The 25,156-nt window shown below is 51.8% G+C and overlaps 1 protein-coding gene across 1 annotated transcript in view; it reads right to left on the bottom strand.

Moving 5' to 3' along the window:
• Positions 1-17,920, bottom strand: part of GPT2 (glutamic--pyruvic transaminase 2) — a 33,576-nt gene extending 15,656 nt beyond the window's left edge. The window contains exons 1-6 of the mRNA XM_068527307.1: positions 17,799-17,920; positions 17,302-17,565; positions 10,035-10,124; positions 7,869-7,977; positions 3,440-3,573; positions 1,067-1,310 (exon numbers count right to left, since the gene is read on the bottom strand). Of these exons, the coding sequence (XP_068383408.1) occupies positions 1,067-1,310; positions 3,440-3,573; positions 7,869-7,977; positions 10,035-10,124; positions 17,302-17,544 (820 nt within the window). The 5' untranslated portion in view covers positions 17,545-17,565; positions 17,799-17,920. The remainder of the gene's footprint in view (positions 1-1,066; positions 1,311-3,439; positions 3,574-7,868; positions 7,978-10,034; positions 10,125-17,301; positions 17,566-17,798) is intronic.
• Between the last annotated feature and the right edge of the window lie 7,236 nt (positions 17,921-25,156).

The raw sequence follows: 25,156 nt of genomic DNA on the forward strand, positions 1-25,156 counted from the left end.
GACCCACTCCAGCCTAATTACATCGGAATACCTAGAAGTGGGGCCCAGCAGTTTGTTTTCTTCTTAACAAGCTAAAGTTTTAGAACGATCATCCTAGGGCAGTGTTTCTCATCCTCAGCTGCATAGAATATTGATGCCGGGGGGGCCCCATCCCCAGAGGTTCTGAGGTGCAGCCTGGCCTTTGACATTTTTAAAAGCTCCCTCTGTGATTCTAATGTGCAACCAGGATTGAGAACCCAGCTCTGTCATTTTCCTACTGAACCATGGTTAGACCCTTCATCCCTTCCCCCAAGCAGTTGGTGGAAATAAACCAGGGTGGAGGGCAGCTGCACCCATTTTCTGCACTCAGGAATTCAAGTGGCGCTTTCAGCTGATTGAAGCATCATTTGAGGTTCCCAAGAAGCAGATTCCACAATCAACTCCACCACGCTTTGGCCCTGACCCAGTTTATCTCAACAAAGGAGGAGAGAGGAGCCCTTGTTCTCGGCATCCGAATAGCATCGGGGGCACATGAAGCCAGCAGCCTGGAAAGATCAAAACAGGCAGAACTGTGCATTTTTTTTTTTTAAAGAAAAATACGCAAAATTAGGAGTGATTTTCAACTTCTGGAATCAGGTTTTTTTGGTTTGTTCGCTTTTGTTTTTAATATGGCATTGCCTTTTCAGGCCTCAAAGTACACAGTAACGCTGTGTCAAAGAAAAACAACGCACACACCAGCAATCTGAAAACTGGTTCAGAAAAACAAGTAGGAGTAAGGGTAAAACGAGGCCTATGATTAATGGTGATGGTTTGTGCGTGCCCTCAAAAAGAGGATTCTTTGCAAATGCAACAGGAGAAAAACTGGTCTTAATACAACCCTGCCCAGGAAAATGCCTGCATTTGCTCACCTCCTAAGGTGGCCTGCGGCAAATTTTATGGCTTTATGTTAGCAAATCTGAAGTTGGATTGGGAACCTGGGAGCAAAGAGGACTTCATTGTTTCTTAGAGCTTTAGTGTCCAGACATCCAGTACTCCAGCCACCCTGCCCCTGCTCCCCAAGAAACTGGCCAGGGAGTAAAGCACAGACCTGTGGGGTTCCCGGGGTTGATGATGCACAGCACCTTGGGGTCACAGTGCTCTTTGGCCTCCCGCACGGCCCGCCGGAGCTCATTCACGTTCAGGGCCCAGCAGTTGTCCTCATCCAGGTAATAGTTCACCTGGATGGCATCGAGTTCAGAGATGACCGCCGAGTAGAGGGGGTACTGCGGGATGGGGATCATCACGCCCGTCCGTGACTTGCCACCCCCGGAGACCAGGATCTTCAGGATCGTCTGCAACCGAGAAGTCACATCTTGCAAGGCCACTGCCACTTCCCACCCGCGGGGGCTGACCGGCAGCAGGCAAGCTGGAAGGCCCCAACCCCCGCCTTTCACCAGCCACCCCACTGCCTGCCTCCAGTGCAGCCCCATGGGAGTGGCTGAACTTCCCCGAGTCTCACTTTCCTCATCTGTAAGACGAGGTCTGCTCTGAGAAATAAGCAAAATGTTTGAAAGTTCTCAGTACAGTGCATGGTATGTAGTTTAACACGCAATACTTGTTAGTATTTTTTAAAGAGGTCTTTTAAAGCAGTAGCCCACAAACTGGCCCTGTCTCAGAATTATTCTGACCTCACCCCTGAAACTCATTCTGTATGTCTGGGGTGGAGCCCAGGAATCTGTCTGGTCGGTGGCCCAAGGCTGGACAGACCCCTGAACAAGGGATTGTTGAAATGGGATAAAATACCCAGCTATGGCCACCAGGTGGCGCTCCAACCTGGCTGTTTCCAAAGCTGAGTGCACCCTAGGTTCATAGGATTCCTGAGAAACCAGGCCTGGGGAGTCCTGTGGGGCACTGGTGGAGGTGGCAATAATTCACTGGATTAATAAGCCCAAACTCTTCTGGGCGAGTCCCCACCTTACACACAGACTTAGCTCCTTTCTCAGGTTCGGCTCCTTGCTGCAAGAATGCCACTGCATTAAAAACTGCAATGACTTGATTCTTTCACTAAATCCTGAGGACCCTTCCCCCGACCCTCCTCTGGAACCTCTACCTATACCTGGGCTTCTCTGGGAATAGAGGGGCCTTGGCAGAACACAGTGGAAGATGCCACGGTTGGGAGCCTGAGTCCAACACTAGAATCTCAAATGCCACAAGAGGCTGACTTAGAGCAGGCAGACCACCTAAGGTCTCTGGGCCTCAGTTTCCTTCCGGGCTCCAGGAAGAGTTTAATGCATTTGAAAGGCTTTAGGAAAGGACTAAAGCATTTAACAAACAACAAAAACAGGAGCCTTGGAAGTCAAGAGACACAGACAAAGATAACTCCATTAAAGGAAGGGTCAGACAGGACAGGCTCCCTGAGTAGGGAGAACAAAGTGAGTGGACGGCACCCAGCGCTGACTGGGCACGGGCGCAGGGTGCTGGAAGGGAAGGGAGGCTGCAGGTTCCTCAGGCCCTGGGTTCAGCCCCTTCTGCTACGGAACACTTGATACCAGCCCCTCTTCACCTCTTCCACGGCTGATCCCCAGCCCAAGCCGCCTCTTCTCTTGCCTCCTAAACACTCCCTTACATCTATTATGCCCCCTCCTGCCACACTTAAAGCTTAAGAACCTAAATCTAATTATGTCCCTCCGCCTACTTCAAATCCTTCAGTGGCTGCCAGACTCTTAGGACAACAAGGCCCCACCTGCCTCCCAGCCCACTGCTCGTAACTGGCCCTCACCATGTGTGCTCGTGCCCCCTGACGCTCTGTTTCCAGACACACAGCCTCCTTCCAGCTCAAGGCCTCTGCATATGCTGACCTTCTGCTCCGAACCCGTCTCTCCCCTGCCTTCCTGAGTTCACGGGTACGCAGCTTCCAGATCTCTATCTGTTCGGCCTTCCTTGGAGAAACCTTCCTGCCCTCCCCAGCCCCCCAGGTCAGAGTCCCTGCTGCTCCCTCCTGTAACACTTTGTCCTCTTCCAGAAGAGAAACTGAAAGCTTAAGATTTGACATGTATTTATGTGCTATTAACGCCAGTCTGATCCAGCACTGATGTGTAAGCAGAGGCCAAACGTGTTTATCTCCCCAGCACCTGGCACAGTGCCTCGCAGAGGAGAAACACCGTATGTGCTGAGTGAGAGAAAAGGCCGATGTCGCCAGGAAGACGGGCACCCTCGAGTGACCCCTGACTCCTCCCAGCTGGACCTGCTGGTGCCACTCTGGAGGGAAACTGAGGCTGCCGGGGTACCCAGGTTCATGAAGACTGAACAAGGTAAGGACAGCAGGTTACCAGGGTGGGGCAGACAGCAGCGACCAGAGGGAGGCCAACCTCTCCTCCCAGGCTGTCCCCCTGCTAGCGGGCTCACACACGCGGCCCTAACATGCACGGCTGTTCTTCACGTGGGTGAACGGTGGACAAGAACAAGCTACCCTCACACGTACGGAAATGCCGTCACTAGCTCCAGTGGTCAGGTAAATGTTATCCGGGTCTGCAGGTACACCACCATCTCTCCTGGTGATATAGGCAGCCACATCTTCACGGATGCAGTTGACGCCCTGGCTAGCGCTGTAAGATCCTGTTAAGACAGCAAGCAAGACAGTGACTAGAGGCAGGATGTCTGGCTGCATAGAGTCTGTGATATCCACATAATTAACCGGGAGTGGGGAGGAGGGGGAGGTCAGGGAGATCTCAGTGTGGCCCTATTCTCACTACTCTAGGCTCTGGAACTGTGGCAAGCTGCTTAACTACCTATCTGGGCTTCATCCACCCATCCTGTCATCCATCCATCTACCCACGTATCTGCCCACTCACCCAGCCGTCTGCCCATCTGCCATCCATCCATTCATCCATTCACCTGCCCACCCACCCACCCATCTGCCCTTCTGTTCATCTATCCACCCACCCACTCATCCATTCATCCACCCAGTATTTGCTGAGAACCTACTTACACATCAAGCATTATTCCAGGCCCTGGCTTCTAACCAGTTAAATGGTGCCCATACCTGCTTTACCCACCCTACTGGGATTTACACGTTCTACTGTCATATGTACCATTACAGCTGGGACTGCTATGCTTTCATCACTGTTGCCTACACATGGTTCCACAAAACTTGAGAGAATGGTCACCCCAAAATGGCACCACCTGCCAGCCCAGGAATCCAGAACCCTGACCAGCACTAACCACAGATCCCCTGGGGCTGTGAGGCATGACCCACCTACCCCCACCCCATGCCAACAGCATGCTCAGGCTGCCAATTAGGATCAAAATCCAAACCACCGTTTACATGAAGTTCAAAAACAGTGGTGACCACTTTGGGCTTGGGGGTATCGACTGCAAAGGGGCACAAAGGAGCCTTTTGTGGTGCTGGGAATGGTCAATGTCGTGATCTGGGCAGGGGTTACACAGATGTGCACATTAATATTTGTGCTTTTTACTGTTTGCGTAAAAACTTTTTCAAAATGTCAAGCCACTACTTCTGTTTTTAAAAGAAACTGAAAATAGGTACCTGCACATGCACAAAATCTCTCTGGAAGGAGACTCAAACTGGTGAGGTGAATTCTCTGGGGAAGTGAACCAGGAGGCTTGGGGGTCAGAGATGGGAGGCAGATCTTTCACTCTATATCCTTTTATACCATTTGAATTTTATACCACATTTAAAGAAAACCAGCTCATTCCTTCTAAGACTACTGCAACAGCACCACCAGGAGGCAGGATGGAGCTCTGGAAAGTGGCCAGCTCTTCTCTGGGTCTCAGTGCACAGCATCCAAGGCCCAGCACCCAGGAGGCGCTCGGTTTCAGGGTCTGTGCAGCACTGGGCTTGCCCTTCCCCTCTGACCAGTTGTAAGTGGGGGAGGGGGAGGGGGAAGGAGGCTGGACCACTTCTCTAAGGTTCAAGTGGCAAACATCAACACGTATCAAACCTGGGTAGTGAGTACAGAGTCTTGTCACATTATTTGGGGTATAGAATGCATTTGAAATATTTTGTAAATAAAAAAGTGGGGAGGTACAGATGCCGGTGTTAGAGAATCCTTCTTCTACTGGATGTCTTATTTGATATTTCTTGAGCTCCCATGCTCAGAAAGTTTCCTGTGCTCCCTATTTCCCTCTGCCTTCTTTCAGTGCCCTCCCTTCCACTCCATGGGGCCTGGCCATTTTTCCACACCAGCTAAGCCTCCTCTTCTTCCTGCCTTTAGTTCACCTGCTTCCCTGAATTCCCAGACCTTCCCCCACGGGCAAGCTCCCTGCTCCTGCCAGCCACAGACTTCCACCTTCTGTTATGCTCTGAACCACACTGATCCTTCACAGTTCAGACCTAGTCTCTCTCTAGGAAGCCTGAGATAGGGCCCCACCCCAGCCTTTCTCCCAGTCTGTGATTTCTCCAGTTATCTTATTTTATACAGATGAACCCCTGCCTCCCCATGTTGACTTGAGGGCAGGGACCATCACCTATTTCTTCTGTTCATCTCTGTAGAGCACCTACCCCTGTGTAGGACTCTGCCCTGGGACCCATGGCAACCTGCCTCCCACTGCCCACAAACTGGCCCCATCTGCCAAGCCCCCAGCGCCATCGCACCCAGACCCTTTCCCTCGATCACACTCAGTTCTTAAACCTCAAGGCCTTCGCACATACCATTTCCTCTGCCTGCTGTGCATTAACAGATTCTCTTAGTCATCTTCCACATGAATTTGAATGCCAGTTTCTCCTTAAACCCTCCCTCTACATTAGAATCCCTTGTTATAACCCCACAGCTCTCTGCTCTTTCTCTAAGAACTCATGAAAACTGGGGATTATGTTTCTGTGTTAATTCTTTTTAATGTTTGTTTCTCCCAAATCTGACAGTGAGCTTCACGAGCACAGAAACTCCACCTGCCTTGTTCACCAGTGTCCCTCAGGGCCTAGAGCGGTGCCTGGTACACGGCGTGGGCTCAGAGAGGAGCTTGATGAGGGCATTATCTCCCGGCTCCCACCTCCCCCAGGTGTGTCTAGGTTTCACCTCAATCCCACTTAAGGTCCGGGACACAACCTGAGAACTGGATTACTCATCAAACAAAAAATAAATGAAGCCCCAGTAAGAAATAATTTTAAAGGGCATGATAAAAACACGTCCAGGTGAGCCCTAAGACCTTGTGTACACATTTTATAATCTCTCCGTGGGCCAGGGTAGCCCTGGGCATACTGACATTTTCCATTTCCCTTATTTTTGTGGGCAGGTGCTCAGGCTGCCCAAGGCTTAGTTGACAGAGCACCACCCCCCATTGTCCCAGTCTTGGCCAGGACACTGCCCCTCCCCCCACGACGGGCAGGAACAGGTAGTGACCTCCAGGGCGGGGCTTCTCCACATCTGATAAGGGGCACAAATGCCAACCTGCCTGCAAACCCGGGAGGTGGGTACAAAGTATCTCCTAATTCAAGGACGAGGAAAGAAGCTCAGAGAGCACCTACCTCACCTGTCCTCCTGAAATCCTCAGACAGAACTCAGTGCAGGTTCCCAAAACCCCAAAGGCCAACAGTCCTGACTCACATGGACATGGCCTCCCAATGCCATTCTCCCAGTCCTGGCTGACACAGAAAAAACTTGTCGATGAGGCTTAGTACATGGAACAAGTTCCCCTCTCTGTTCCCCAGACGTTGACATCAGATATGCAAGAGCAAACCCCCTCCCTCCACCTCCGGGTTGCAGTTCCTGGAGTCTCAGGCCCACTGCCATGGGTCTTCGAGAAGCGCCTTTGTCCTCTGGGCTGGGCAGAGGGTGCAGGAGGAAAGGAGCCTGGAGGCCAGGCCTCTGGGCTGGCCTCTGCCAGCTTGTGGTTTAGTCCTTGCCACACAAGGTGCTGGCCCACACCCCAACCAGGCTGGCGGGCAGGGAAGCAAATGGAAGCTGGCCCCTTCCTGAGAGGGACACTGTGAAGGACACAAACTTGGACAGAGGGCTGGTAGGGTGACTACAGCCAGGAAGGTAAGCATAGGGCTCTCCATAAAGGGACAGAGCAGAAAAGGGGGAGGGGAAAGGCAGGGAGGTGACAGAGATGCCAATTGTGGCTGATCCCCTGCTGAACAAGCCACAAGAATCCCTGTCCCATGTTTTGAAACATTCAGGCACAAGTCCTAAAAAAGCCCTAAGGACAACAATTTTCCTCATGACAAAGGAAGCTGGATTCCCTATGTAGGCACTGGGCAAAGGAATGAAGCAAAAATAAACAGGAAAAAAGAACATGAGATGCGAACAAAGAGCCAGAGGCCCAGAGGCTGGAAATCTGTCTCAGCAGGGAAGGGACAGAAGATCATTTTCACATCTACAGGGCCTTCCTCCATGGAGCCCTCTGGTGCCGGGGGCCGAGGCTGGGCGTGGGCTCCCAGCACAAAGGAGCACAGTCCGGTGACGGGAACGTAACACACAAGTCGGGGGGTGGGCGGCACCTTCAGAGCGAGGAAGCCACCAAAAGGGGGCCACAGGCACCTCACAGCGTGGCCACAGGGAAGTGAGACGCCGGGCCAGCGGGGCGTGTGCCTCCCTCTGGCCTCCGGCTTCGGAGACCTTCTGCTCTGAGGGTGGGCTCAGCATCAAAGCCAGCTCCCAGTGCAAACCCCAAACCCAGCCAGATGCAGGCTCTTGCGCCTGAAGTGCCCCAATCCACCCAAAGATGGCATCGACCCCATAAGCTCAGCAAACAAGAGGCTGACAGAGCACGGACAAGAAGGACGTTGTCATTTACTCTGCACGTCACCCACCCCACACACATTCACACACTCACTCAACGTGTACCCCTCCATTCCGGGCCGGGGCCGGGGCCGAGGCCGAGGCCCAGGCCCCCGCTGAGAACACACGTTCTTTTCACGCCCGCTGGGACCTGGCAAGTCGGGGCCTCACCCAGGCTGTTCCCGCCACAAGCCTGTAGGATCCGCCGGGCTCGTTTCTTAGCATCTTCTGGGAAGCTGGGGCTGTCCAACAGGTTTGGGTAGGTACAGAGTGCCATCACCTGGAGGAACAGAGGCATGGGCTGGGCTCCCAGCACCTCCCACCCCGGAGGGGCACAAAGGACTGCGGGCAGGCGACCGTGTGAGACGACAGCTCTGAGGGACAGTGCCGTCACAGGCCTCTCCACAAGGGCCCTGGCCTGTGGGGGCCTGGGGACAGGCGGGGAGGAGGACAGTGGACACTCTGCAGCGGAAGGGAGATGGTGAGAGGCAAGGTCCATGATGACCTGGGCCTGGGCGGAGGGTGGGCCACCAGAAGAGGAGCCAGGGGACAGAAGGGGGCTGCTTACTCTGCCCCACCTCCTCCATAAAGGACAGCAGCTCACATACCCAAGGCCACAAGAACCAGGGGTTCCAGAGCAGGGGGCCGGGGCTGCGGAGGCAGGTGCACCCCAGATGACAGGATTGCACAGACCTCTGCCTACGGCCTAAGCGCCCCCCATCACCCCTTTTCCTGGCCAGAACTGAAAACCGAGTCAGCTTTTTCATCTCTGTAACAGAGAAAAATCACCCTAACCTCACAAATTAAGAGGATTAAGCAAGGAAATGTTTGCAAAAGTGCTGGCAAACCCCCCGCTCACCAGGCAAGTCTAAGCTGGAAGCTTAAGAGCGGTGCCAGGAGCACTGAGGCAGGCTGTGCTCACGGCTGGGGGACTTTGGGCGGGCGCAGGCTTCTTGGAGCCCGGCTTTTCTTCAAAAAGATTTGTGCAACAGGCAGTGACCCAGCCTGCCCTCCTCCCTGGGGTGCTTGTGAAGGCTGGAGGAGGCCAGCACCAAGTGGGAGAGGCCGGGCCTGCCATGGCCAGCGGCAGGGTTGGATCCGGGAGTGTGCCAGCCAGCCAGAAAAGGCTGAGGCAACAGGAGGCGCCCCAGGCACGTGTGGGGAACCTCTGCAGAGGCAAGCCACTTTGGGCCTCTCCTCTCCTAAGCTGTGTGCTTCCAGGACAACCAGGATGCTCTGACCTCCTCCCGCTCCACTCCCCTGGCAGAGCCACTCTGTCTGGTCTGATCCACTTCCTCACCACTGGCCCAGCTTGGGGCCTCTGACATTCATGGGCAGCTGGCACGTTCCTGAGGTCTGCAACAGCGGCCACGGGAGTCCATGCAGTGGACGTTCCTGAGGTCGTTGGCAGCCTTGGTTCTTCTCCCCCATACCCTGTGTGAATTCCCTGAGGGGCTGCAGGCTGAGGCCCCGGGGCCCCCAACACCCCTCCACCCAGGGAGCAGGGCAGGATCGCCCCTCCTGTGTGCCAGTCCCTGCAGCAGGAAATACAGGCAGGAAAAGAAGACCAGGGCATTCAGCACTCAGCTTTCCTGCCTGCCCCAGCCTGCCAACCTTAACCACACAAGGACCAAATTTTGCCCCATTCCTTCTCCAGGGAAAAGCTTTCCCTGTAGCTGGTCTCCAACCTCTGTCTAGCAGGCCCTGGAGTACTCTCCCACCTTATCTCTTCCCCTCTAGCCCACCAATCCCACAGTTTTGGCCCATGCTGCATCCTTGCAGTTGGCACTCAAACTGAAACACTGAAATGTGCCTCTTGAGGGCCTTCACACTCTTCATCTCATGGAGTCCCCCGGCAGTCCTCCGAGGCAGTGTCTGGTGATCTCCACTTGTCCAAAGCCACCCAGCTGGTAAGCAGCAAAGCCAACACTCAAACCTGGGGATTCTCACTTGGGAAGCCATACCTGGACCCCCACGCACCACCTCCCCGCCCACTGGGCCTCTACCTCTCCCATCTACTCTCTGATGCCCTCACCAACCCAGCTCCGAACTCAGCATCCAGGACCATGCACCTGGCAGCCTTGTATACTAGAGCATCCTCAAAATGAGTTTAGGAATTTTAGACAGCTTTGGAAGGGGAGGAGACTGAGGGAGAGAACCAGTGGGGACGTCAGGCACTGGAGAGGGCTGCTACTTCAATGGCACCTCCCTGTGGGATTCTGGTGTCTGCTGTGTCCTGAGGGAGCTGGACAGGCAAGGAGGCAGAGGTAATGTAATGGGCCTGGCTGGCTGGTTCCCTGCTGTCCCAGTGGCCTCTGTTCCTGAGGGCCAGCTCACCTGTCGGAGGAAGGTGATTGGCTGCTGGCCCATGGCTTGGGCATCCCCGATGTTGGCACGGATGACCTCAGTGAATGGTTTTTTGATACCCTGAGTAGAGAGAAAGCAACAGGTGGTTACTTAGTGACTCTCAGACCCTGGATTCCAGAGGCCAAGCAATGCTCAACAGGATATTAATAAGCAGCCCTATTCTGAGCCTTGCCAGGTGTCAGGCACAGTGCCCTTGATATGCTTGGTCCCATGTGACCTTCATAACCACCCCTATGAGGAAGGGCCAGTATTGGGTTGGCCAAAAAATTGGTTTCGGTTTTTCATAAGATGTTATGGAAAAATCCGAACGAACTTTTCAGCCAACCCATATTAATCCCTTTTTACAGATTAGGAAATTAAGGCTTCAAAAGGTTACCCACTTTCTGAAAAGGCTAGAAGAGCTTTCCTGGGCTGCCAGAGCACCCTGAGGCAGCTGCAGGTCCACGTTGACCCCGGGGCAAATGTGGTGGGAGGGAGGGAGGGGTCAGCAGCAGAAAGCATCAGGGAGAGGATCCCACAACTGCCGGCTCCCTCCCCCCAAGCACAGCTCCACCTCCACCCCTAAGTGAATGACTGGGGCATTGCAGCCACCCTCCCCTCCAGAAGACACTGATCAGCAGGGACCTCTCGGGGGTCATTCTCTTGCAACCCTGTCTTTGCAGGATGAAGAATGTGGGCTGATTTTCATATTGAAAAAAAAAAAAAGCATCAGGGATGAAAAGACTGGCTGAAGAGCAAAACTGAGGCCACTGCCTGAGCAATGCGTTTAGCACAGAACAGAGATGGCAGAGAGAGGAGGAACTCGGAAACCCTGGCAACAACGTCACTGGGGAGGTGACTGCAGGACACCCCGGCTGCTGCTAAGGAGAAAATGCGTTTTAGGTGGAGAACTGTGCGGATCTGGAAATGTGGGAACTCCACGCAGCTCCCTGATAAATCCAGAATTAGCCACTGTAAGAGTTAGAATCAACAGCAGGTTCAAGGACCTCCCAGGGCAGCTGAAAGGATTATCTGAGACAAACAGTATGAAAGCACTTGGCAGAGTACAAACATCATCATCTTACAAAGCTGCACCAGGAACAAGGTCACAAGGGTCATGGTGGAGGAAGAAGGCGGTGGGGCAAGGGGTGGCAGTACCAAGGGGGGGCCTGGGTGGAATGCCTGGCCACCTTCCCATCTCCAGCTGCCCTTTCCCCAAAGGCACCCTAAATACAAATTTTAAAGGTACAGTTCTATGGTTTTGACACTTGCCTTCTCCATTTCACACAATGTGTGCATAAAAGCAACTTTAGAAAACTTTCCCTTTTTTAACTCAGTAATATACCCCTTAAGTAAAGACCAGTGGGCTTCAGGGATGAAAGCAGCTGGCGAACAAGTCTTCCTGACCCTCATCTGCCACTCCTGAGCCCCTCCCATACAGAAATTCTCCAGCTGCTTCGGGAGCCAGGAGGCATGGGGCGCTGAGGAGGGCACCCCAGAAACAGTGCTGGACCGTCATAAACAGGGCCTGCTAAGTCTCCAAAAGCTATGTTTGGTGGCGGGTAGGGGGGAGAAAGGCCTTTTAATTCCCTCCTGCCCCTTTTACCAAGTTCTTCAGGGCTGGCCAATATGGAAAGACGTCTCAGGGGGCCAAGGCAGAGGGACAGCACCACCCACTGCCCAGGGCTGGGCTGGGGTGAGGGCAGGCACCCTGGAGACAGGATGCGGGGCATGTGGCCTCAGGGCTCGTCCCACAGGTGGAGCAATCCAGGCCACTGTGTGCAAAGGGGCAGACCTGACCCACCCCTTGGCACTGGCCTGGGCTCCTGGCACGGGACGCTCTGTCAGCCTCACTCAATTGCCACGGTCCCCCAGGCCTGGCCAGCTGAACTCAGGTGATTTCCATGGTGTGGGCACAGTCCATTCTTCGGTAGGGAGTAAATGTGTCACAGTTGAGGGCCCGGAACTACAACACACAGCTGCGGGCCCTCGGCCAGCTCAGTGCAGGGAGAGAATAATGCCTGGAACAGATCCCTGGATGTTCCTTTCCGTGCCCTCCCCCTGCACTGCTCAACCAATCTGGGGCCTGCCAACAAGCAGCCTAGGAGCATTGAGTATCTCCTTTCTCGGGTCTGGGTACCTATGGTCTCCAGACACTTCGCTATGATGGATGAGCTGCAGGGTGGGAAATTGGCTCCTCTGAATGGGCAGGGGACCAGCCTGCCCAGCCAAGGGCCACCATACAAAGGAGACTGCTGTATCTAGGCACTTGAGATCTACATGGGTTGGGAAACACCAAGGAGTCAGGGGCAGACTCCTGCCCACAGTGACTCATCCAGGCCTGCACGCACACCCAATGGCAACCTCACCTCAGCCCCGCCCTCGGGAGCCTGCCAGGTCAGCACATAGCTTTCTAGTTCCAATTCCCAGCATCCTAGAGCCCACCTGTTAAACTCACCTGCACACATCCTGCCCAGAGCTGCCTCCCTGTGGGGCACTGAGATGAGAGCCAACACAGGGGGGCTCTCTTCCCACAATTCAGCTCAAGGAGGGCTCAAGGAGCAGGCCCCCAGGCTCTGGGGATGGCATATTTCAGAGGGTGTCAGCAGGGAGAAGGAAAAAGGAGTTAGCATTGTCCTTCCCAGCTCACAGGCCCAGCTTTAGGACAATGGACAATTCTAACAGGCACAAGGCAGTTTCCTCGAGGTAGGGATGGCTCCTGTCATGTCATGTGACATGCGAGCGGGAAGGTTTGGTAGGACGGTTAATCCCCAGAGGGCCGCCCTCTTGTTCAACAAACACTTATGAATCATGCCCTGTGACAGAAGTGGGCAACACAGGAGGCCACCACCTTCAGAGCCCAGGCTGATGAAGAAGTGGCCTCAGAGAAGGGAGGGAGGGCACAGCTGGCTCCAGGCCAGGAAGGCCACGTGAAAAGACCCCAGGGCCATGAGCAGGACTGGGCAGGCAGGAAGCCCAACAGAGAGCTGCAGACGGAAGCCCCAGAGACAAACCCAACTAGTCCCCAGGGTCCCTGAAAACAGGTGCGTTGCACAGCTGAGGAAACCGAGGCTCAGCACAGGGTCTGGCCCCGACCATTATGACAAGCAAAGCTGGAAGAAACCGAGCCAAACCTATACAGGCCTGTGATTAAGAGTTGAGGTGGGAGCTCCAAGGGCTGAGTTTCCTAACCATGGAAGCAGGGAAGGCTGGACATAGGTTCCTGAAGTCTAGGGGCCTGTGGGAGGGTCAACCGTAGAAGCTGAGGTTTGCAGGGATGAAAGCTGAATGAGCTCCAAATAGGATAATTCAAGATAGCAAGGCTAAGGCCCAGGCAGGAGAGGAAACCCCAAAGAGCACATTCCTAGACCCAGAGACTCAAGACGAAGGCAAGGAAAGAGTGACCCTTGGCACTCTCCCCAAGCAACTCTCATTAGCTTGAAAATGAAGACTCTTAAGAGTTCTGACTCCGGAATTCCCTGGCGGTCCAGTGGTTAGGACTCCACCCTTTCACTGCTGAGGGCATAAGTTCAATCCCTGGTCGGGGAACTAATAAGATCCTGCAAGCCATTTAGCGCGGGCCAAAAAAAAAAGAAGAGTTCTGACTAGCTTCTAGCTGTTCAAAGTATCATCACTAAACATCTCCAACTAGTCTTTAGGAGAAATAAATTGGGCCCATTTTGCAGAGGAATAACTGAGGCCAAGGTGCTCTGAATGACTTGTCTGAGGCCCACAGCACATAAAGGCAAAGCCCAGGATGCAGGTCCTTGGTGACTTGGGCAGGGTGGGTGGGTGGAGGGTTCATCCAAATGGAAGCCTACACTACAAATTTCTTTATTTTAAGCTAGCATCTAAGCTCTAAAGAAAATGACCGATGAGATTTCACCTCTTGTGCTTGGCACATCCAGAGTTTCCAGACTTAGTTCTTAGCTAACAGTAAGGAGGTGCTACAGCATTCTCCACTTTTACCTGTGTTTAGATGCAGCAGCACACACTGATGTTAACAGTATTCAGTTTTTCCCTTCATAAATGTTTTGCCCTGACTCTGTGTACTTTTACAAACAGAAGCCTTCCTGTCTCCAGTTATGCCAACCTCCTCCCTTCCCCCAGTAAAACAAGGGAAAAAGAAGTAGGTTGAGGAGGAACAGACAGATCTTTTCAAAACTCCTACTAATGGCAGCTTATTTTTAAATGCTGCTCCCAATGAACACCAGGATCTGAAAAGCTGATAGGTTCTCCCACTGAGAGCTGCTGTCAGGGAGAAACAGGGCCTCCCTGAGAGCACACAGCCCAGGCTGGAGGAGAATGGCCCCTTTCACACACCCACTTAGTCAAGTGCCCCTCCTCCTTCAGGCCCTCCTGAACATTCTCCTCCACTCCTACCACCAAGCAAGACAGACGAGACTTGCCTGGCAAGACACCCCACAGTCAAAAACCAGAGCCACATTGACATATATACACTACTAAATGTAAAATAGCTAGTGGGAAGCAGCTGCATAGCACAGGGAGATCAGCTCGGTGCTTTGTGACCACCTAGAGGGGTGGGATAGGGAGGGTGGGAGGGAGGGAGATGCAAGAGGGAAGAGATATGGGGACATATGTATATGTATAGCTGATTCACTTTGTTATAAAGCAGAAACTGACACACCATTGTAAAGCAATTATACTCCAATAAAGATGTTAAAAAAAAAAAAAAAAACCAGAGCCAGGTGTCCAGCCGATCAGCCGGTACTATTTACAGAGCACCTGGTGAAATGATTCCATAAGGCAGCTTAAAGGCCTTCAGATGGACAAAGAGGCACAAAAGTCAGGACATGGGGAAAAACCCTGGGCCCACCAGACCTTCCTTTTATAGACTAGGGAAACCAAAGCCCAGAGAGGATCGAAGATTCACCCCAAGTCACTCAACTCCCTACAAATCCCATCTCTAACCAAATCGAGCCCTTTAAAATAACATCAGTCCAGTTTTGATCATTAGAGTTCAAAACAGAGGTAGAAAAACCGAAGCTGTGCAAAGCCAAGGCAAGCCAAGCCAAGCCAAAAAAAAAAAAAAAAAAAAGACTGGGAAAATATGGCTCTCTCAGAAGGGGCACTGTTTAAGCTAGCAAAATGGAAAGGCTGTCTCTAGAGAATGAAAGGTTTAAGCAAGGCTATGCTGGCTTGGCTGGGGCTATTATCTCCAGCACCAAGAATCAGGCAACTGAGATTCGACCACGTGAGAAGAGAATAAGAAGGGATGAATTTGAACGAAAGCACCGGAGAATGTAGGTGGACAGAAAGAATGTCTCAACTTACTCAGGGGTAGGACATGGCAGTGGGGACATCTGTCCTAGAAATCACAGGGTGTTTCCAGCCCAAATGACCAAGAAATTTCTCCACCTCAATGATGGAGCCATACCCTGTTGGAACACCGTCCTGGTTCCCCATTGCACACCAAACTTTGCACCATAAAGTACTGAGCCCAGCACACAAGACTCCAGTCCCCCTTTTCCATCTTATTCATCTACCATATCTCTCTGCCAGACAGTGCTCTCCAAATGGCACCAATTTACTTCCCCAAACGCCCAGAACTTCCCAACCTTCTGTCTTCGCTCACAGCCCTCCTTCCACCTGGAATGCTCTCACATTTTCTGTGCCTGCTAAAAAAATCCCACCAATCCTTAAAGAATTGGGGGAAGAGAAGCTCAGGCCCAGAGGACAATATGGCAATCAGATACCTGAAAGGAAAAGACAGTGTCCCCTTCTGCCTTAATCATCCTTGTACTTCATGGAGCCCACACGCAAGCTGCTATTTAACAAAAGGCAGAGATAATCCCTGGAACCCCTACTAGTTCTGTAACCAGAAAAATCAGTTGTAAAGTGATAAACCGGAAACAATTTAATCTCAGCCTTAACAGGGAGACTGTTGTCTTAAGGAGGGCCAGCTCGAGTCTGCCAGATATCAACAAGGAGCAGAGCAGCAAAAACCCGTCTTCTCTGCCTGTGGCCCACCTTCGGGATAGGGAGGCACAGAAACCGAGCCAGACTTCTGTGGGCCAAGCTTTAAACTTAGCCCTGCAAGGAGTCAGAGGGAGACACTGGACTCTGACTTGTCCAACTCACTGTTTTGAGTCAGCAGAACTGAGTGTCCCAACAAGGTCTCAGCAAGCCATGAGCTCATCAAACCCCCAAAGCTCCCACGTTAATGTAACGGTCCCACCACGGCTTCCTCCCATGCATTCAAGGAACATTAAGTGGCCAACTCACCCCCAAGACATCCAGTTCTGGTGCCTGTGAGAGCGAGATCAAGGAACCCTCCCCCCCTTCTGGGTTAGAACTATTTTGAGCAAACAGCTGGGTGACTATTTCATCAGTTCTTACAAATCTTAGAGTGTTTACTTTTTTTTACATTACCCTCTTGACTCTGCCTCCTGAATTCCACTTGGGTTAGAACTCTGGTATCTTACAGGGGCATCTCTTACACCCACCCCAGCCGCCCTGGTTGCAGGGAGGCAGAAATCACTACTGGGTGTGTGGTCACATTACACGCAGTTATGAACTCAAGTTAAGGTCCCAGCCAGACGGCCACCAGGAGGAAGAACGTCCCAGGGCCACCCTACCAAGGCCCAAAAGGCCCAAGCCTCTGCTACTCACTGGGAGAACAAGATATGGCTGTCAGTCAGGGTTCCAAAGGGGGCCTAAGGGAAGGAATTGTGCAGGACACTCTGCAACAACTACACTTTTGTCAGGGAATCATTACTGGCAGAATGACCCAAAAGGTCTCAGACAGAGAGAGAAAAAGCTTCGGGAGCAAACCCAAGTCTCCTCAGAGCCTTCCTCCCTCCCCTGGTACCTAATGTGATCTCTGAAATTCTGGTTTCTTTCTTTACTGCCTGTTGTTGTCCTCACCCCCACCCCCCCCCACCCCCACCCCCACCCCCCCATGGATCTTGGTTCCACGCGGGTAGGACGGCCACATAGCAGGCAGTGCCTGGCACTAAGGGCAGCTCAATTATAACTGATGAATTCAATTCAACAAGTGAACCGTATCTGAGGGCCTTTCTTTGTGCCAGGTGCCAGGCACTGGCGGGTGAAGGGATGGGGGGAGGGCATGCTCTCGTTTTAGCCAAGGTGGGCCGAATGAAAGGGCTGGCCACGCGGGTGAGAGGAAGTCCAGCGGGCGAACGCCAGCAGGGGACAGCTGCTACTCTTCCCCCCACCAGTGCCCCCTAGCCTCCCAGGGCCCTCCCGCCCCACGGACCCAGGCGCCAGCGCTCACCCTCTGCAGCTCGAGCTCGATCTCGCCGGCCTTGAGCATGATGGGTCCCCGCACCGCATACTCCACCGCCTTCACCTGCGGGTTCATGGACTCGAGCGTAAGGATGCGGTCGCGCCGGCTCCGCTCGGGCCGCACCTTGAGCACCGCCGAGGCCTCGGCGGCCGCGCTGCTCTGACCGCGGCCCCAGGGGCCGAGGGTCCGGGGGTAGCAGCCCCGCCGGACCAGCGCCGCCGCCCGCTGCATCGCGCGCCCGCCCAGAGAAACCTTGGGACAAAAAGGGAAAGAGAACAAACACGTCACGCACAGCCCAAGGCGGGCACGCCGGCACCCGCCCCCAAGCCCAGCCAAGGGCTCTTTCAGCGAGCGGTGCCAGCCTGGCTTCTGGGACGGGTGCCCATCCCCCGTCGACTCGGACCCTGCACCTAGCCGCTGCAGAGCCAAAGCGCTGCACGACAGGGTTTTGCAAAGTCTGCTCCCAATGCATGCATGCAACGTGCCTGTCGCCACCTGGCCACCCCCTCTTCTAGTCCGGCTAGAGCGCGCGCCTGGAGCTGCTCCTCGGCTCGGACGCCCGCAGCCGCATCCCAGCTCCCGCAACACACGGCCGCTGCGCTCGCACACCCACAGCCGGCGAGTCCGCCCGAGCCTGCCCGCTGCCTCCTGGGCCTTGTAGTTCCCTAGTCTGTTTTCAGAGCAGGTGTGGAGAGGTGGCCGAACTACAAGTCCCATAGTGCCCCGCGCTGGCCTGATCGGGGGCCGGGCAGGAGGCGGGAGCGGTGGTCTGGCTCTGCTGTAGGCTGGGCGGGCTCTTTGTCTGGCAGAGGGGATGCGGTGCCGGGACGGGTCCTGGCGGGGTCTGTCCTCAGCGTTCTGCGAATTTAGAGCTATTTGCAGCTTCTCCCTGGAAGCGCATCCTGCATTCCCCCCTACATCCCTTCCCCCAACACCTGCAAGGGCACAGGCTGAGAGATGGTGCAGTCCTCGCCCCAAGTTTCATCATCCAGGGTCCGACGGTGGCAGTGGCCGCTCTACGGGGGCTGGTAGGAAGCGGGGCTTAGCAGTTTTGGACTTGACTGCCACTCTTACCCCTCTCAGCGTCGGTTTCCTTGTCGTCAAAACGGAGATCAGCTCACAGCCTCTAAGGAATGTCGTGAAAATTAAAGGACCAAGCAGCTGGTATATACCAGGTGGTCAGGCTTCCTGACAACTCCATTTGAAACGCTACCACACCTCCGTTACCTCTATTAATTTCCTTTCTACACCCATTAACCATGAAAGCTCCAGAAGGCAGGGGCAGCGTTTTTCTTGTTCATCATGTTCACAACACCTCTGAGTGTTCGCAGCACATAGTAAGCACCCAGTAAACGTTTGCGGAAGAATGAATGCTCAGCGCATGGTAACTATTATTTTGGCAAAGGTACCTGCAGGAAAAGGCATCCTGGCTTACCCAGAGTGAGTGCAGGGCAAGAGTAGGAATGGAAGACAACTGTTCTGAGACAACAAAATCGACAGAGAGGATGTGGGAGAAGTCACTTCCTGTCTCTGGGCCTCAGATTCTCTATCTGCAAAATAAGTTGGATTAAATGACCTCTGAGGTCCCTCCTGGGCTTGGAAATTGTGTGTCTAGGTGTTTTCAGGCAGATAAACAGTCCAGAGCTCCCTCACCCCAACAAACACACACACATTAGATTCATGAAAGTGGGGGGCAGAAGGAACTTAAAAAACACAACAGTGTAAGGGAGAAGGTACTAGAAAATCTGGGTTTGAATATAGGTGCATATAGCCACTTACCACTTGGCTGACTTTGAACATGTTGCTTAGCCTTTGTAAGCCTAGTTTCCGCATCTGTGAAATGGGGTAACACACCTACCTAGTGGGACTATGGGGAAAGTTCAGTGAGGTAACTGTAAAAGTCAAGAGTTTGGAACCTAGTGCTGTGGATCACTCTTGTTCATCCTTATCAAGGGAATGCCATATACTTTGATTAAATAAATTGATTACCAATGAAGGGGAAAGGGGGATGGGGAGAGCAACAGAAACCAAAGATCGCGCTGAGAATTCCTGTGTTAGCAAACTGTCTTGGCCTGCCGAGGTCCCTGGAAAGTTATTTGGGCTTCTCATCACTGGTTCCACCCCCAGCACCTGTGTCTCCTTCCTAGCCTCTGTCTCAATGGCTAGGTATTCAGTCTCCAGGTAAAAGATTCTCCCCTGGGGAGCTTAGCTTCTCTAAGGACTCCACTGCCTTTAATGTCATATTCTTACCCGCTCTGCCCACTTGGGGGGCCACACACCCACATGCTCCTCTCCACCTCCAAAACACGCTTAACCTTGACCTGCGTATGCTGTAAACACAGGCCCTTCCTGCTGTCTCCACCCCTGATCAGAAGGGACCCTGCGTGGGCTGGGAGGCAGGGCGGGCTTAGGTGAGCACAAATCCATCTGCGCAACTGAGAAAAACAACACCCAGCATATAGCCCATCTACGCCCAGCACATAGCCCATCTATGTGGGCTCCCATGTCACCATTGTAGAAAACTAGTGTCCCAAATATGACCTTTGCCAACCTGTCATGATTGCATGAGAAGAAAGCTCCCTTACTTTCCTGTGAACCACACTTCACAATTTGCAAAGCACTTTCTTGCCTATCACGGAGTTCGAACCTGACAGACATCAATGAAAGAGAAAGGGCAGACATTATCCCTATTTTACAGTTGAAGCTCAGAGAGATTAAGTGACTTGTTACTTAATCTTTTCAGGTGGCACAGGTAAGTGTAGAGCAGGAAGTGTGATTCCTAACCCAGTGCTGCAGCCCAGAGACCAGGCTTGTGTAGCTCTCTGGGTTTGGAAATTGGAGCTGCCCATTGAAATGCACTGAGCCCTTAAAAGGCTTTTGGGTGGTAGTCGTGGTGATGATGATGGTGGTGGTAATAGTGTGAACTCTGCCTTTATTTTGCCTCTAGACCAGGTCAAGGTAGGGCAGGAGGCAGGCTCCTAAATATTAAAGATAAAACCTGATTGAAATAATCATAAATGCCCTCCCTGTGAGCTAGTTGAGAGATCCAAATACACAGCAAGCTCTTGACGACCCACACAGTTGTGAAAGTCATATGTGTGCAAGACATGGTACCAATCTTTATTTCTTTCCTCAGTAGGTTTTTACTGGGCACCTACCAGGTGCCAGGTGCTGGCTGAACTCTGGGTCTATAGTGAGTCTCACAGACCTTCCTTGCCTACACAGAGCATACAGTTTCTTAGGGAAGGCAGACATTGATTGCACACACAAACATGATTACAAACTATGATAACTGCTGAGGAGTTTTATGAGCACTTATAGCCCAAAGGTCTGAGCAAAGCTTTCCCAGAGGAAGTGGCCTGAAAGCTGGAGCTGCCCGGCAGCCTGGCTGGATGATGAGGGATAGCAGTACTGGCAGGTGTGGTAGACACAGAGATGTGCCCTCTCACCTGTCAAGGGAGAACTTGCCTTTAACCACGGGGTGCGGTCAGCAGACAGCCTTGCACAGCACCTGCACAGAACCGCCTTGTGAGGTCACCGTCACACCCTAAAATAGAGAAGCCTGTGGGACATGCTGGAGAGAAGCCTGTGGGACATGCTGGAGCAGTATTTGCTCCAGGCCTTCCCCAGGAGGTTGGCCAAAGCTTTGGCAGGCCTGCATCATGGTTTTTCTTTCTCTGCCTGATCCTGCTTCCTCCCACTTCCTCTTACAGGAGTGGATTCCTAATATCCATCTTGTACCTCACACTCCATCTCACTGTCAGTGGTGAGGTGGACAGCATCCCAGGCCAGGGATCGCTGAAGGCCGAGAGGTCTGAAGACCTCCAAGAAGGCTAGGGTGACTGCAGGTCAGATAGTGAGGGAGGGGCAGGGCTGAAAGAGAGGGGTCAGAGGTGAGCAGTGGTAGGACAGGCAGGCCAGGTCCCGAATGTAAGAATTTTGGTTTTCATCCTAAGAACAATTAGAAGCCCCTGGAAGGCCTAAAAAATTAGGGAGTGACATGATCATATTTATGTTTAAAATTCTGCTGTATGGAGGATGAATTCTAGGGGGGCAATAGAGGGTGCAGGAGGATGAACCGTGGCACAAAGAAGGTCCAGGGTTGGCCTGGACTAGGGTGTGGGGTGATGGGAAATGGACAGGCTCTTCTGCATCCCTAGAACCTGGAATGATACCTGGCACACAGAGGTTCTCAGCAAATTTTTGTTGAATGAATGAGGAAGTCAATTCTACAAGGTCCATGCTCTCAAGGTGTTTGCAGTCCAACAGGAGATGGGCAACACGTGAGTGCTGAATAGAGACATTTCACAAAAGCAGTATTTGCAGTTCAGTATTGCATTGATAACGTTTCAAAACAGATGCAGACACGTTATGGTCTTAGCAGCTGACTCAACAAAATCCAGGTATTGGAGAACAGGGAGAGGGAAGAGTAGAGGAGCGAAAGAGAAAGAACAGTTGTATAAGCTTCAGAAGCAAATACAACCTCCTTTATTCAGAGTGTGTCTGTTGTTCCACATTCCTTGATTTCGTGCTCCCTGGTCTTGCCGGGATATGAGGACTCTTTGACTTTACTTCTTCCATGGAGGACATTTGGGAAAGATTTCAGAAACAGTCTAAGGGACTAACATAAAGAGAATCCTTAGCAGCAAACTCAATGACCTCAGCTATTCAGTGCCCAAAGCAGACAAAATATTAAGCAATGGCTCAAATCAATACTTCCAACTGGTTTACCCTCTGAGTTTTCCCAGATATTTTCTTCATGAAGCCACAGAATCTTTCACCTAGAGAAGATTGCAAAATAGTTTTGGGACTTAGGAACTTAAGAGAAAAAAAAATTTATGCAATACCATAAGCCCTTGTAATTTGTTGTTCTCATTTACTCCTTTAGTTTTTGGAGTTTTGGATTCTAATTTTTTTAATTTTTAAATTTTTATTATTATTATTATTATTTTTTTGTGGGGAAGGAAAATGCAGCATTTATTGTAAAGGTGCCAATACAAGGAGGATGGGTGACTAGTGCTCTAAAAACCCTGAACTCCTGGATTCTAGTTCTTAAAGAAAGGGAATCCGTTTCCTATTTTATGCCTGGGGAAACAGGCACAAATCACAGATCTGTGATTTAGGTTTAGCATCAGGGTGGCCTGGCCCAAAGCTTTCTTTATTATTAATAATATTATTAAAATTATAGCTAGTAGTTATTAAGCATTTTTAATGTGTCAGATACTGTGCTTAGCACTTTACTGCATCATTTCATACAAGCCTCAGAGCAACCCTAACATATTTACTACTATGATCCCTATTACACAGATAGTAAAACTGATGTTCAGAGAGATTGGGCTGCTTATCAAGATCACATAGCTAATAAGTGGCAGAGCTGAGACCTGAACTTAGGATCTCAAAGGTTAAAGGCTCAGTCCCATAAGACTGCCCCCACTTGTGACACTAGCCACAAATGGAGTCCCCAAGCTACCTGCCCTTGTGCCCAGACAACTACAAACTCAAGGGATCCCACAACCCCTCGCTCAGATTCAGTAATTCTCTAGGATGACTCACAGAACTAAGGGAAGTTCTATACTTATTATAACAATTTTATTATAAAGGATATAACTCAGGAGCAGCCAAATGGAAGAGATGCATAGGGCAGGTATGGGGAGGGGAGCAGTGGCACGAGAAGTGGAGGAGGGCATACCATCCTCCCAGCACATGGATGTGTTTGTTACCTTACCAAACTTGAGTCCACTTGCTGATGCACCTCAAAGCCAATCTACTGACACCAGGTTGTGGGAAGGAAAGTACAGCGTTTACTGTAGGGCATCACAGCAAAGGAGTGGGGAGACAAGCCTCAGACCCATTCCTACTTGGTCTTTGAGTTCGGGGTTTTTTTAAAGGGGAAGAAAAAAGAGGCTGGGATTAATCATCGTCTTGTGACATTTCTTGATCATAGTTTCGGGAGTCAGGATGTCTCTGGTCAGGTGGTGCATGGCCTGGGGGGGCTCATCCTGCCCTGGAGAAACAACCTGAGTTTGTCGTTAATGATGAGATCTACAATCGATTTTAGTACATTAACAATGTTATCTTAATGATGTTAACTACAACAGCAATTTTAGTCATCTGACTCTGGTTGATTAGTGTTCAGTTAGCACAGAATTGAGGTCAGAGGGAAGAAAAGGAATAATGTTTTGGATAGAGAGATTAATCATAAACTCGGTAAGGGATCTCGGTTTTAGGGGGACTTGGTTTCACGTTCACCAACCCATGAGCTCCCCAAGGCTCCCTGTTCAAGAGTTTTTAATCAAGGTTTCATTACATAGGCATGATTGATTACATCATTGACCACTGGTGATTGAACTTAACCTCTAGACTCACTCACCTCTCTGGAGTTTGGGAGGTGGGGCTGACATTTCCAACCCTCTAATCAAGTGCATGGCCAACTCCTCTCTTGAAAATATCTAAGGGCTCACTTTGAGCCACCCTGTTAGCGGAAAAACTCTGATTCCCAATTCTCCCATATACACAGCAGCTTTTAAATGTTTTAATTTCCCTAAGTGTCTCACCCTGCTTTTTAAAGGGATCTAGGTGGTATATTGTATTCCTCCATCAGTAATCTTCTGCCCCAGGCATATGTGGGTCTGCATTCCCCCTGTGGCTTTCATGAGCCACGCCCACTGCTGCCCACAGGTTTTCCCAGCCTGAGATCTGAGCTGTGCCATGTTTGGCCATCTGAGCTCCAAGTTAGGCGACACAGGGACCAATCAGACAGCTCCCACACAGGTTAAAATGTTGAAAATTAGGTCCACTCTGCCTTCTCTGGTTCCCGGAGGAAAACTGGGGACTGGATCGCCACTTCCCCTAAAACACTGTGTGCCACGCTGAGGAGAATGTGGGGCAGGGGCAAGTAAAAACACCATAAAACGTCTTGCATTTTGAATGTGGCTTTTACTTAAATTGGGCATTTGCTTGGTTGCTATACGTCTTTGACTGATTTGCAGAGCTCCTATGAAGTTAGTTTAGCCAGTCTCTAGTTGTTGATTTCGTGTTTCCATGGGGGAACGTTCCAAGGGCCTAGCGCTTCCTAGTCCACCATCTTGCTGGGGTCACTCTAAGCACCTTTTTAATAATATGTGACCATAGTAAATTCCCTGTGGTCTCCACCAGGTAGGTAAGAGGGGAAGTGGGACAAGCCAGGGCCTGGTAAAAACACCAGGAAGCTGGTGTCTTTATTTCCTCCATGCTGAGCGCCTCATTGGCTCCATGAGGATAGGGGCCAGTGGGGGCTGTGACTGCTGCCCACACCATCAGCCAATTGAGATCTGAGACGAAGTGTGTGGATGAAAAATATTGCCTGCCAGATCAGTAAGCAAAGGATGTTGCAGCCATCAAGCCGGCAGCCACTGCAGCCAACCCTCACCGTGCACCCTGAGGGGACTCAGGATGGAGAAAACAGGATACTGGCCCTAGATAGTTAAGATGCACATCAAAGGAATGATTTCAATGAGCCCAGACTCTCGCATCTTCCCAAACATAGAAAATCATTAAATTCATTAACTTGAGATGTCTGGTTTTCTTTAATTAACAGTAATCTTTTGGGACTTCCCTGGTGGTCCAGTGCATAAGACTCCGAGCTCCTAATGCAGGGGGCCCAGGTTCGATCCCTGGTCAGGGAACTAGATCCCGCGTGCATGCCGCAACTAAGAAGCCCGCATGCCACACAACTGAGTCCACTTGCTGCAACTAAGAAGCCTGCATGCTGCAACTAAGAGTCCACATGCCACAACTAAGAAGTCCGCATGCCGCAACTAAGAAGCCCACATGCTGCAACTAAGACCTGGCACAGCCGAAATAA

This window comes from Eschrichtius robustus, chromosome 19, assembly GCF_028021215.1.
Source record: "Eschrichtius robustus isolate mEscRob2 chromosome 19, mEscRob2.pri, whole genome shotgun sequence".
Classification (NCBI taxonomy): domain Eukaryota; kingdom Metazoa; phylum Chordata; class Mammalia; order Artiodactyla; family Eschrichtiidae; genus Eschrichtius; species Eschrichtius robustus.